The following is a 13587-nucleotide window of genomic DNA, read 5'->3' as shown; positions in this document are numbered from 1 at the left end:
TTTGTTATATAGGAGGCCAGGGCTCTGGTCCAGAACGTAATTGGACCATCCCCCTGATCTCCAAGCACAGACAGCTGAAAACAAAATAGATCCACTGGCAGGATGACCTGTCAGTCACAGCAGAACCAGAACACAGATTAACCCTGACATGGCCAGACAAAACTCAGCAGGTGAAGTCGGGTGTGTCTCCCAAAGAGAGCAAATAAACCAGTGTTCAGACACAGCAAAACGAAACACAGAACAGAATAAGAGAATATCAACGCCTTCTTGGCCGCACAGCACGAGCAGAGGGACGCATAACACTCCTCAAAGATACCATCCTGACAATTTGTTTGTTTATTTATTTACGTATGTAATTGTGTGTTTGTTTCACTGTAACTTGCAGGTACCTCTATTATACATTACAGCACATGATCAGTGGTGTAATGTATTATAGAGTGAATGAGCTGTCAGTACACTGACAGCTCATTCAAACAATCAGAACCTGCCTCAGTTCAGGGGCCTGATCACTATAATCCATAGGAGCCCAGCCCAGACGCATTAAGCAGCGTCTGGGTTGCTATGGTAACGCTCGTGCGGCTCCAGGGGGGTGAAGGGGGGGTTGGAGGGAGCAGATCTCCCATGGGACCGCAGTGCCTGTGGGGTTAACTGCCCGGGGGGAGCGAGGCTCCCCTCCGAGCAATGGCAGCAGCAGCAGGCTGTGTGACACAGCCTCCTCTAGCTACCCGATCGCCGCTAGGGACAGCGGACAGGAACTACCTGCTTTACATGACGTACCGGGAACATCATTTTGCAGCAAGGGGTTAAGGCCATATTTACACACAGCAAGAACAGTGGCCGTTGTGTGATATGGCTGTGTCAAACAAGGGCAGCTGTCTTACATGTTCACCCAGGCGATACTGTAGTATTGGCCGGATTAACATCACTTTATATAAATTGGAATGCGGGCACATTTGGGTGTGCCCACGCTCCAATTTGCCATAGCCCACAATGTAATGTAAAGTAAGTTGTGAGCACAGGCTTGTAAGGTCTGTTAGTTATTTTGTGCAGTTGCAGACAGCCACGGCTGTAGTGTATACAGAGTGTATACACTACAGCCATGGTTCCATACATTGTAATGGGATCAATTACTGTCATTAAACAACGGCCATTGTTTAAAGGGAACCTGTTACCGGGGCCGTGGGCACAGAGCCCACCCAACCCCCTGGTGCCGCCCCCAGATACTTACCCTTTCCGGCAAGTTCCGCTCCTGGAGCTGGTCCTGGGATGAAGATATCAGCGCCCGAAGAATGACGGCTCCATTCATTCTCTATGGGCGTCGCACTCATCTCAGTTGCGCGGGCACAGCTTCGGGCGCTGATATTTTCATCCCAGGACGGGCTCCAGGAGCGGGACTCGTCAGAAAGGGTAAGTATCTGGGGGCTGAACCGGGGGGTCGGGCGGGCTCTGTGCCCGTGTCCCTGGTGTCAGGTTCCCTTTAATGTGAAAATACAGTGTGTAAAGGAAAAGGAGAAAGATGCATAGGATCATGGATCTCTTGTTTATTTATTTATTTTCTGTATAAAACCTGGGGTAAGGCTGGCAGAAGACTTTGTCTTCGTGCCTAGGTTTTTTTTCTTCCATATCACATTTTTATTTTTGTCTCCTTGCAGTAGTTACTCAGCGCTGAAGACTTCCAAGCTACGTGTATGAATGCTGAGCATTATTTGTAACACACTTTGCAGCAAACTCCATTTCAAAGTAGAACAAAAGGACAACTAAACATTTTTGTTATCTGAACAGAATGTATAGATTACCATTTGTTTGCATTTCTACCCATGCACTTATTATTTCAGCAGAAGCTTTCAAATCTTGGAAATTCACCAGCTTTATTTCACTCTTGAAAAAATCTCTGTTGCTATGGAGATACTGTTCTTTCACGTGGAAGCCTTCTTGAAGGTAGAGGGCATTTGCAAGATTAAATGTAAATTCTTTATTTTCTTCTGAAATGACAGCAAGCAGCTTTCGGAGCCCAAAAAACTCCTCACCTAGAGAACATGAGTTGTGTATTAGTGGATTTTATTGATCAAAGTAAACAGAAAAGAATGCATTATAGTAAGTCTTAACACAAGAATGTATTTTTTGCCTGGCATGGTGACATATACTGTATATTACAGCAGGCATTATACAAATGGTCGTCCGGATATAATATACAGCCCCGCCATGGAGGGGTGTATTAAAGGTGAGAAGTAGGATGTGGGAAATAGTGCTTGTCACTATAACAGAAATATAATTAGCTTTCATTCTGCAGCAGGAGAAGCTGAACAATCCAGAACACCCAAATATATTGAATTGCAAAGAGATGAAGGGCTTGATTTATTAATCCACAAGAACATTCACCCAGTCCTGTATTCCCTCTGTGCATCTATATAGATGTAATAACTGGCAATATAGAGGGAATGTGCTTGATCTGTGTCAGCACTATGGAGGAAGAACAGCTTGTGTTTGGATTCAGCTTTATCTTAATGGTTTTTTACTGAAAACCAAAGAGATGTCTTAGGGGATAACTTAAAGTGACTGTCCACCTTTAAATACCATGTCAATTTTAGGTCCAGAATTCCATTCTGATTAATTTCTTAAAGAGGTTGCTCTTCAAGTCAATATTATTTTTGCCTCTTTTTCCAATTTGTAACTACAGTTGTGTAAAATGTTTCTAGTTGTATAATGCCCCCTGGTGTTCATTTGAATTCTTCTCAGAATGTCCACCAGATATGTTGCATTCTAGTGGTCACACATGCTCACTAGCTCAGTCTCATTGCCAAGATGCTGGTGTACAAGAGCAGCGGAGTGATTCCTTTTATTGTGCAGGCAGACCAATAAATAATTCAGTGTACTAGAACTGGCTTTTGTATGCTGCTCTCTAAACATAGAATGACGAGGAAATGAGTGCAACAGCAAGTATGTTTTAGATCTATATATCTAAATACAGGAGCATTTTTCCAAGAAATACTGATAAAATATTAATATTTAATTGCAGGACCTCCGCTGTAATATACCTACACAACAATCAAAGTTTTCTGTTTCTGATACAGAATGAGATGGTTCAGGTAGCATGAAAGTGATGACAGGTTCCCTTTTAGGCCATGTTCCGACAGGGTAAGACACCGGCTTTTCCGTGACCTGGACGGGTCACGGAATGGCTGGTGTCAGAAATGATTATCTCGCCGATACTGCAGTATCGGCCAGATGATCTTTACTACCGCTAAATCCGGATGATTTCCCCCCTGCACACAATGGAGCGTGCGCCCAGAGCCGCAAGCTCCATTGTGTGAACTGACAGGGTTTTCTGAGGCCGCTATTCACTGAACAGGGATCCTGGCCGCATAGAGGGACTTTTATGAAGTCTAGCGTTTTTTTACGCCGGGCTTACAAATGTTCGGGGTTCAGGGGATATATGTAGAGGCGCACTGCCTCTACATAAATCCTGATCGCAAATTTTAAAACCTACCCCAGCTCCCTGGAGAATTGATAAATGCGGTGCATCTGCGTGCTGCCGCACCACCCGTAACGCCCCCTCTCCACCCCAGTGGCGCAGATGGGGCAGATGTGAAAAAAATATTAGAAAAAATACCATTTGCGAATATTGTTACGCCGATTTGCCCCATCTGCGCCTAAAAAAGGCATTTACGTCTTTTCATACAAGTACCCCCAGGTGTCTACACTCCGGCCGGGATTCCTTAGAAGGTACCACTACATAAGTTCCGTAGTAATCGTGGCTGTTGTTACAACTTACGCAGTGGGAACATGGCCTAAAGGTAATATTGACCTGTCGTAATTCTGTTATGTGTTACTTATTTCTTTATAGCAGTGTAAGCTCCACTTTCCTAATACAGAGCTCCAAATCTCCTGCTTATAATGACAACAACTTGGCTGCCTGCATCTACCATTATAAATCATAAAATCATTAATAATCATGAAATCACCATAGTGAACATTTTTGTATAGTATGTGCATTAAAAAAATAAATACATAAATTAATAACATTAAATATCAAAATACCTTTAATCCAGCTTTCCAAAACATTTTTTGAACGCAAGAGTATATCTATTTTTCCATGAACCTGTTATGAATGCACGTGATGGAACTTTGGCGCAGTCCTCGGCGCGTAAGGTAAGACCGAGACTGCATTTTTGGCAATAATCTTCCACTTATTCTGTGTTTTGTTTGCCTTTGTCTGTGCCCAGTCTGAACTCTGTCTTATGCCTTTTGGTCTGCTAATGGTTTTCCCTGCCCCACCCGTGTCTGTCCTGCTAGTTTCCTCTGCTCAGTGGTGCTGAGCTTAGGGTACACTGTCCGTGTCTCTCCTGCATCTCTCTGTGACCCGAGTCGTGACAGAAGGTTCAGAAAAGACACAGACAGCGGACCCTAAGCTCAGCCCCGCCCACTGTGCCTGCCAAGGACGTAACTAGAAATGGCTGGGCCCCATAGCAAATGTTGATTGGGCCCCCCCCCGACTGACCACTAAACCACCAAGTGTAGTCATAACTGCTAGTACTCGTCAGGAGTTCTTACAGTTAAAGGGACATTTAGAGAACCCTGAAGGCCCACTTGACCACCTGGTGCTCCAAATGATTACAGCTCAGGGGGCTCAACATTTTGCAAGAGCAGGCAATGGGGCCCCCTGATGTGGTGGGCCCCATAGCAGCCGCTATGGCTGCTACAGTGGTAGTTACGCCCCTGGTGCCTGCCTACTTGCCGCAATCTGCCCTAAAATGGGGCAGGCAGCAAACAAGGGAGGTCAAAGATACAAAGCAGGAATCAGGGAATACAAAGAAACAGAACCCAAAAGCAGACAGAGACTAACTCATTAACCGGCAAGGCACAGGCAGAAACAGAGATCTTAAATAGGAGACCAGGAACCCAGTCCAGAAGGTGATTGGAGGAACAAGCTGTCAATCACAGAGGCAAAACCAGGTTAATCATTATCTGACCAGAGGAAACTAGCAGAACAGACACGGGTGGGGCAGGGAAAACAATTAGCAGACCAGAAGGCATAAGACAGAGTTCAGACAAGGAAACAAAACACAGAATAAGTGGAAGATTATGACCAGAAATGCAGTCTCGGTCGTACCTTACACACCGAGGACTGCGCCAAAGTTCCATCATGTGCATTCATAATAGAACCCGTACAGATATACTGCTCATTTATATTAGAAGGGTACAGTTAAAAAAATAAGATAATTACTTACATAAGCAATATTCCTATTAATGGACTACCTGCCAGAATCACATGTTAAAATCCATACACATTAGATTGACTGTGATGGTGTCACAATGTTCAACCAGTGACATATGTTAGAGTAAGGAAGGGCCAGGCACTTGTATTTTAGCATGATTGATCCTTCTGCACTCTGGGGATAAACAGCCTCCTATAGTGTCTGATAGCAACTTTTCCCTTCTCCCCTTAAAGGGGTGTTTTTATCTCATCTAACATAGTTAAAATTCTTGTGCTCCTCAATATTTTTTCAAACACATTTGTTTAGCAAACTTGCCTCCTTCTCCATTGTTGGACAGATTGTTGGTTACAGACCACCATTCTTCTCTAAAAACTGTGGTCTGGCTTGTATATATATAGCTATAATGTAAATGTATAGAGATATTGGGGGACATTTATGAAGGCTGCGCCCTTGGCATACACCAGGTAGAAGGCGCAGATTCGCCTCTTCTCCCTGGCATATGACAGCCGTATCCCCCACTGTAACTATATTAGGTGAGATTGAAATACTGCTTTGGGGTGCCTTCACAAGAAGCGAATCACAGTGGATTTAATACAGCAGGTTTCACAGTGAAATTCACTGCAATACTGAATTTTGAGTCTACGGCACTCCATTCTCATTTCATTCTGCTGCAAAAAATGTAGTGAAATAGCATTGTAAAACCTAAGATGCTGTGCTGCTACTATAGTAAAAAACAATGAAACAGCTATTCTTACCTACCCATACTCCTCCAATGCCCTCCAGCGCTGGCTACAGGGCCCGCTCAGTGATGGCTCGCTCAGCCAATCACTGGCTGCAGCAGGACAGCACAGTGATTGACTGAGCAGGCTGTCAGTGAGTGGGGGGAGACCTGGAGGTGGCTCGAGAGTGTGAACAGGTGTATATGGCTGCTTTTTTCTTTTTTACTGCAACAATAGCCTATGTCACTACATTCTCGCAGCGGAGTGAAAGGAGAATGAAGTGCCATAGACTTTAATGGTATTCAGTATCACAGTTGATTTCATTGGAAAACACAAGCTATGTGCGAAGGCACCCTTAAACTGAGTTGTATGTTTGGGTGTAGGCCAAGGGATTAGCTTTCCTAAGAATTCCAGACAAAAGTTCAGGGTTGTCTTTTTTTTTTACTGTATTTACTTGCTCTCAACAAGATATATCATTGGCTAATTTAGAATTAATGAGTAAACTGCCGAAATTTCACCTAAAGCTTTTAGTTAGAATTTATTTATAGCACAGGGTAGAGGCTAAAAGACCCTTTACAGGCATAGTCTTTGATTTGTAAACTTCTACTTGTTAGCAGATCAATTAGCATTTTTTTTTATACATGTACATGACTAAAGTGCCCACATGGTGGGGCTGACTTCTTCAAGTGCCCTTAAAGTGACACTGTCACCCCCTATTTGCATTTTGAGTGCTCTCCACAGGTGTAAAGAGTACATTTTACAGCTTTCATTACTTATTTTATATCACACCTCATGGTGGTTGTTCTGGTAAAAAAAAGTTTTTATCACCTGTGGATTGGTATATGTGGGCGGGGCCTCACGGCTTATGTGCAACATCGCTCCGCCCCTAGTGCCACTTAGCCCCACCCCCATCAGTGACGTCATCGCTGCATAGGCCCCGCCCCCTCATCGCCCATTTGTTAGGGACAATCTAGGGGGGTGGAGCCTATGCTGTGATGACGCCACAGATGGGGGCAGGGCTAAGTGGCGCTAGGGGCGGAGCGATGTGGCACATAAGCCGTGAGGCCCCACTAACATATACCAATCCACAGGGGATAAAAACAACTTTTTACCAGAACAAGCACCATGAGGTGTGATATAAAATAAGTAATGAAAGCTGTAACATTTGCCCTTTACACCTGTGGAGAGCAGTCAAAATGCAAATAGGGGGTGACAGTGTCACTTTAAGGTACAGTCAATTACCTCAGACACTGAGCATTTCCCCTCTCTAGAACAAACCTCAATTGATGGTATTGTAGACCACCATGCTAATATGGCAAATCACTTCTAAAAATCACAAAAATATACAAAATTAAAACTTACAGAAGAAGTCTAGAGATTTTTTTTTAATCTGGCAGGGGCAGAGGAAAATGAAAGGGAACCTCTCCCCGTGCCTGCAAATCGCCATGCCAGAAGGTCCAGGGTCCCCACCGGGAGCCATTTCCCCCGAGTCGTGACGTCATCACGTCCTGCCCCATTTACTGACTGGGCAGGACGTGACGTCAGCAGCAGAGGAGATCCCGGAGATGGCAGATCGCTGGCACAGGGAGAGGTAAGTTAATGCTGTTTGTTGTTTTCCCCTACCTTTGCCCTGCCATTTTATCAACCTATCCCCCCTCCCCCCCGATGTGCAGTGGTACATTTCACTTGCTTGGCTCATTAGCAGAAGTTATAAAGCTATATAAAGGTATGCGTGTGAAGGTGCTGTTAAAGGGGTTATCCAGCGCTACAAAAACATGGCCACTTTCCCCCTACTGTTGTCTCCAGTTTGGGTGGGGTTTTGAAACTCAGTTCCATTGAAGTAAATGAAGCTTAATTGCAAACCGCACCTGAACTGGAGACAACAGTAGGGGGAAAAGTGGCCATGTTTTTGTAGCGCTAGATAACCCCTTTAACCTTTACTAGGACCGAGGACTAGTAACACCATGTACAACCATCCTTCAGATTCCCAATAAAAGAAATGGGTCATCCATAGAGGCGGCTATTAGAATAAAGATGCAAGATTCATATTAGAGTAATAAGAAAGTTGCAGAAAGATAGGCAAACATCACCCATAACTTTGCGTAGCAAAAAATGTCTCCTAAGGGTAGCTTCACATGTAACATATCTGCAGCGGATTTCACGCTGCAAGTTTGCGTGAAATCCGCTGCGGATACGTTACATGTGATGCTACCCTAACATTAAGTTCTCCTAACCCTAGAAAAATGCCATTTAAGAACAAATGTTCACTGTGCACTAAACTTTCCAATTTATATTTTTATATGTGTTATATATGTGTAAGGCTGCATTCACACATTCTGTGTTCAGTTCGTGGAACATGGACAACACGGGCATTGAATGCCTCACCTGGACTGTTTCACCGCCTGGAATGATGTATCGGTTTGAATCTCCGCTGCATTGTAATGACAGAGCCGCGGCGATTCAAAGACTTTCCTTGCTGCTGGCGTCATATTGATACATCATGCTGGGTAGGGAATCCGTGTTGTTCATGTTTCACGGACAGAACACAGAACGTATGAATGCAGCCTTAGCTTTTAGTTGAAGTTTTGCTTTGAGAAAAAACTACTTAAATTGTTCAATGTTAAAAAAGAAACTTGATAAAGTCAGCACACAACCGCAGCCATGCTGTGAATTCAGAGTGGCGGTCCCAAAAAGACCATTTCTCCATCCAATTTTTGAATGTATTCACCTATGATTGATAATCTGTCCAAACATGATTGCAAAACAAATAGGTTTCAGTTACAAGCCCATCTTTCTTATCTCTCTGGAGTTCTGTGTGCAGAAATAGTCCACTGATACATTAACATTATTGGCTTTAGACAGGGCAAACCCCATTTGCTGACAGTATAAAGAAGCATTGATTAGCTACCAAAATCCGTGTATAAACTACAGGTCTGGGATTAATAAAATGGAGACTCACTTTCTTGATTTCCCTGCAGTTTTAGAACTTTCTTTATTTGATGTGATGTAGTTCCTTTTGCTCCCAGTTTTATCATTCCTAGAATCAATGTAGCGCCAAGTGGGGAAAAAATAATGTTCTCTTCTGTGTCAACTGAACGCATGGCCCGGTGCAAATCCACAGCAAATTCCGTAATGGTATCTCCCCAGAGTCTTGGAGCCACGCTAGTTATACTAACTCCAGCCAGAGTCACAACAAACAGCAGCAGGAAGGTTCTTCTCATTGTAATACAATCCTCAAGTACCCTTCTGGGTCCTGAAATAGAAACTATACAAGATGAAAACAAAGGGCATTACTAGATTGCTATTGTCTCATACTGTCTCCAAGCAATTTACTCAATTCATATAAAGCTACCTGCTATCCGGCTTAAATCTAAAATGCAATATTCCTCGACTATTGTGTATAAGTTTTAGTGCTTACAAATATACAATGACATCCTCTTCTTTATCCGTTTTCATTATGTATTTCCATTGTGTTTTTGACTCTACATTATACAAGTAAATAATGAGCTCATTATCTTTTCCATTAATTTATGCACAGTTATTGCAGGATAATGAAAGTTTTTCGACTTTGCTTCTTCAGTTTATTTTTTCTTTCCTCATCTCTGCTACTTATTCGTGTCTTATAAAGTACTTACTTGTAAAACAGCTCAGCATTTCCCCCGACAAGAAAAGTAAATGTCTCTGAAACGTAGAGGGAGCTGCTATAGCATGTTTAATCTGTCAGGCCCATGATTAATTTCTTAAATGTCAGGCTATGTTTGTTGACATTGCTATCTGGAAACTTTTTTTAAACTACTTCGCCAGGATTGTTAGTGTAATTCTTTCGAGTTTCTCTATGTGGAAATATTGGTAAAACATGGAATGAGTAAAGGAATAAAAATAAAAGATAAAGGGATGCTTTGCAGTTTATGCCCTACCCATGTTAGGCTGGGTTCACTTTACATTTTTTTTTAATCCATTTTTTTTCATGCTTTTTACAAAAAATTGGATGAAAAGGGATGCATTTGTGTGCAACCATTTCGATCCACTTTTCCATTGACCTCCATTATAAAAAAGGATAAAAATTAAAAACACATCCTTTTTTTAACGTAGACACAAAATGTGGCCAACCATGTGTTTTGATCTGTTTTTTTTTTTTTATATTGGAAGTCAATGGAGAAACGGATGAAAATGGATGCACAAAAATGCATCAGTTTTTCCATCTGCTTTTGCAGTAAAGTGCTTCCCAGAAAGGGACAAAAAGAGTCAAATAGTTGATGTTGTTTTAATCATCTTCCCTCCAAGTAGTCTATGAGGCCACATTATATGCAACTATACATAGTAAAATGGAAAAGTAGAAAAATCATCAGGTGGGGACCTGTAACTGAAACCCAACTCCCATTTAAGTGAACAGGAGATGAGCTTCCGGCCCTGTTCACTGTAGTGCGGGTGCTGAATAGCTCATGGCTGCAGATGTCGAGTGTCAGCACCCCACTGATGTTGATAGCTTATGAGTCTATTATGGCAATAACGCCTTTTTAGGTAAACACATTTCAGTTTAGTTCCGATAAATGAGACAGTCATTGAAATTTCTGCAACAATAGTTGAATCCACCTGTTTTAAATACCACTGGTGGTAATAATTAGGCAGGCATACCATAGTTTTATGGTGAAACATATTCAGCCAGAAGCTTATCTAGGACTTCAGCACAGGAGGGCTAAACACACCTGAGAGACAGATTTTTGAAGCCAAAGCCAGGAACAGACTATAAACAGGGAACAGGTAATAAAGAAAAGACTGAGATTTCTCTTATTTTCAAATCCATTCCTGGCTTTGGGCATTCCTGGGTGGGTCGGGGAATGGGGCAGGGGCATGGTCTGCATAGTATGGTCTAAAGCACTGTAGTCTGACCCAGTCTCCCTTACCTTCCAAATGATAGAAAATCCCCTTCAGGCTGGGGCTTACATCAGGGGATAGGACTGTGGAGGTAATCTCTTCATAGCTGTAACCCATCTATGTGACAACATCTGTCCTGCTCATTCCTTCATGATCCCTGCAGTCTCTGTCAGCCCTTGTGTTTCCCATCCTCTTTATTCCTGCCATAATGTGCCTGCACTTACACTCAGCTATACACAGTGCTGCTATAATCTGCCTGTACTCACAGTCAGCTATACACACTGCTGCTATAATGTGCCTGCACTCACAATCAGCCATTAACACATACCTCTGACAGCAGCCCTGTTTCTGAATTCAAGCCTGTTGTAGTAAGCTACTGCATTATGGGGATCTGCAGTTCCATCCTTTATGCACTTAGTATACATTATACTCCACCTGCTAATTGCTATACCATACAATAACTTATATGACACATTCAGCTGTTTTGAAATGTTTGTTTCACTTGTTTTACATGTTATTCAGAATAAAAGAAAAAAACATTATTTTTGATATGTGACCAATTGTCTGCATTTCATTGATTTCTTATGGAAAAATTTGCTTTGGTTTAAGAGTGGATTTAGATTACAAGCACAGTCCCGGAACAAATTATGCTCGTAATCCAAGGCACCACTGTAAATGATTACAGTACAGTTTCATCCAGGGACTACAGGTGATGTCTTCTCTGGAATCATTCAATCTCCGTTTTCCTCCCCATGTGGGCCAAAACACCATGAAGCATTTGCCACCGGACATTTTTGACTCCTTCCTTAGTGCCCCTTTACTGTCCCTAAGCACTGATAGTATCCCCTTACTGTCGCTTCACATACTAGTGATAGTGCTCCTACACAGTTTCCGTGTCTCCATGCAGCAAATGTGCTCCCAACCCCCCCCCCCCCCCCCCCAAAAAAAAAAAGAAAGAAAAAAAAAATCACCCGAACTATCCCCACAGATGGAGAAGTTCATGGTTAACACTGTAAGGGGCACAACATGTGTGGGATTATGACTTCACTGCATTAAATTGACCTGCCTAGACTTTTAAACACAAGGGCGATTTTTGCAGTGTAAAACCCCCCTCCAACCCCATGCAGAATGAGTGGTCCCCAACATATATAATTTTTGCAGATTCTAATGAAATATAAAAGCACATTCTTTGAAAGAATATTAGGGCAGTTATCTTCCGAGTTTGGAAAAATGATAATGTGTGTGCTGCCAAGAGCTGATTTTTTATTCATGTGCAGTCCAATATACTGTAACTAGATGGTGTATTAATGTATAGTAAAGCAGATTAAAACAATATCAACTTTCATTGCTTTACTATTAATTTAATCAGTATTTTGTTGACCCATAGCATTTACAGTTTATTACTAATGATAAAAGTCCAGGTGGAGGCTGCTTGGAAATTCCTCCCATGCTGGCTATGCCATCTGTGCACAAGGGATGCCGATTTTCTTCTTGTTTCTTTGATTTTATTGGTAGTCAACAGAAATGGCAAAATGCCATGTGGCAGAGGTTGTTCATACAACAAACGTGATTTATAGCACTATAAAATAGCCCCAAATATATTTCGTAGGTAGCTACTAGTATTCCAATCTCTTCTGTAAAGTTACAAACTTGTTAATTAGAATATACTTGATTAGGATACTTAGAAGAGATTACCAGGTAATAAGAGTAATGATTGTCCATTCGACAGGGTAACGTACCTGAAGGGGTTTTCAAAGGAAATATACATTTATGTTACCTGCCTTCTTGTATACTCCAAATAAAAAGGCTCCCCCACTAATACCATTGTCAATTCTTAGTCCTCATTGCAGTCCACAAAAAGGTGGCAGCAGGTTCACAAGCTTAATCCCACAGTCAAGTAAAGGACATAGTGTAGCTACTGTACTCTCTTGCTCCTTTCATGTGCCTGCTGTTGCTGCTGTGGTCTGTGTCAGGTCTTCACTCTCTCCTCGCAAACAGTACACACATTACATTGCTGTAAGGAGCAGGAGAGAAGAGAGAGCAGTCACTAGTGACATGTAGTCACTAGTAACATTGTAGGGCTATGTTCACATGGCATAAGACACTGGCCCTTCTGTGACCTGGCTAGGTCACAGAGCGGCCTGTTTTAGAGAAGATCATCAGAGATGTGTCAGATAAGATGATCATTTCTGCTGAATTCTGATGAGGGCTCACCCGTGTGCGCCCGCATCTAAATTTACTGCTGCACACAATGGAGCGTGTGGGTGGAGCGGGTGAAAGTTTCTTAAAATCGCCTGTACTTTTGATTTCCGAAAAAAAAAATATATATATATATATATATATATTGTGTGTGTGTATATATATATATATATATATATATATATATATATATATATATATATATATATATAACGACAGTGACACTTTAAAGCATTAAAATGACTTTGACACAACCCTAACTTGTTGGAACCTACTTTAGCCCCAGTGAAAGAACCAGAGCAATGTATGCCAGAAATAAAAGTTTTAAATTCATTAACAAAGAGTTCTACAGCATTCATATCTTACAGGGTCACCTTGTTTGATCAGGATGTGCTCTATGAGCCTACCCCTAGTGTATCTGCAGTGTCTGGTTTTGCATTGCACAGCAGATACATGTCCATTAACAGGCATTGGCAAAAAATAATGCACCCACATAGAAATAGCAGATTGTGTGGTCTCATTAGACTCTTGGTCTTGCCACAAGTAGACATAAAAGTGCTTCCCCTTCTGCCCTAAAA

At 42.2% G+C, this 13587-nt stretch overlaps 1 protein-coding gene across 2 annotated transcripts in view; it reads right to left on the bottom strand.

Moving 5' to 3' along the window:
- Positions 1-9626, bottom strand: part of SERPINI2 (serpin family I member 2) — a 31730-nt gene extending 22104 nt beyond the window's left edge. The window contains exons 1-3 of one of the 2 annotated variants that reach the window (XM_069973828.1): positions 9571-9626; positions 8895-9200; positions 1797-2027 (exon numbers count right to left, since the gene is read on the bottom strand). In XM_069973828.1, the coding sequence (XP_069829929.1) occupies positions 1797-2027; positions 8895-9200; positions 9571-9589 (556 nt within the window). In that variant the 5' untranslated portion in view covers positions 9590-9626. The remainder of the gene's footprint in view (positions 1-1796; positions 2028-8894; positions 9201-9570) is intronic. The other variant, XM_069973830.1, reaches the window with a different exon arrangement.
- Positions 9627-13587: the final 3961 nt, after the last annotated feature.

Source organism: Dendropsophus ebraccatus, chromosome 6 (genome assembly GCF_027789765.1).
Source record: "Dendropsophus ebraccatus isolate aDenEbr1 chromosome 6, aDenEbr1.pat, whole genome shotgun sequence".
NCBI lineage: Eukaryota > Metazoa > Chordata > Amphibia > Anura > Hylidae > Dendropsophus > Dendropsophus ebraccatus.
The sequence above is the reverse complement of the archived record's forward strand: the minus strand, read 5'-3'. Positions and strand labels throughout refer to the sequence as shown.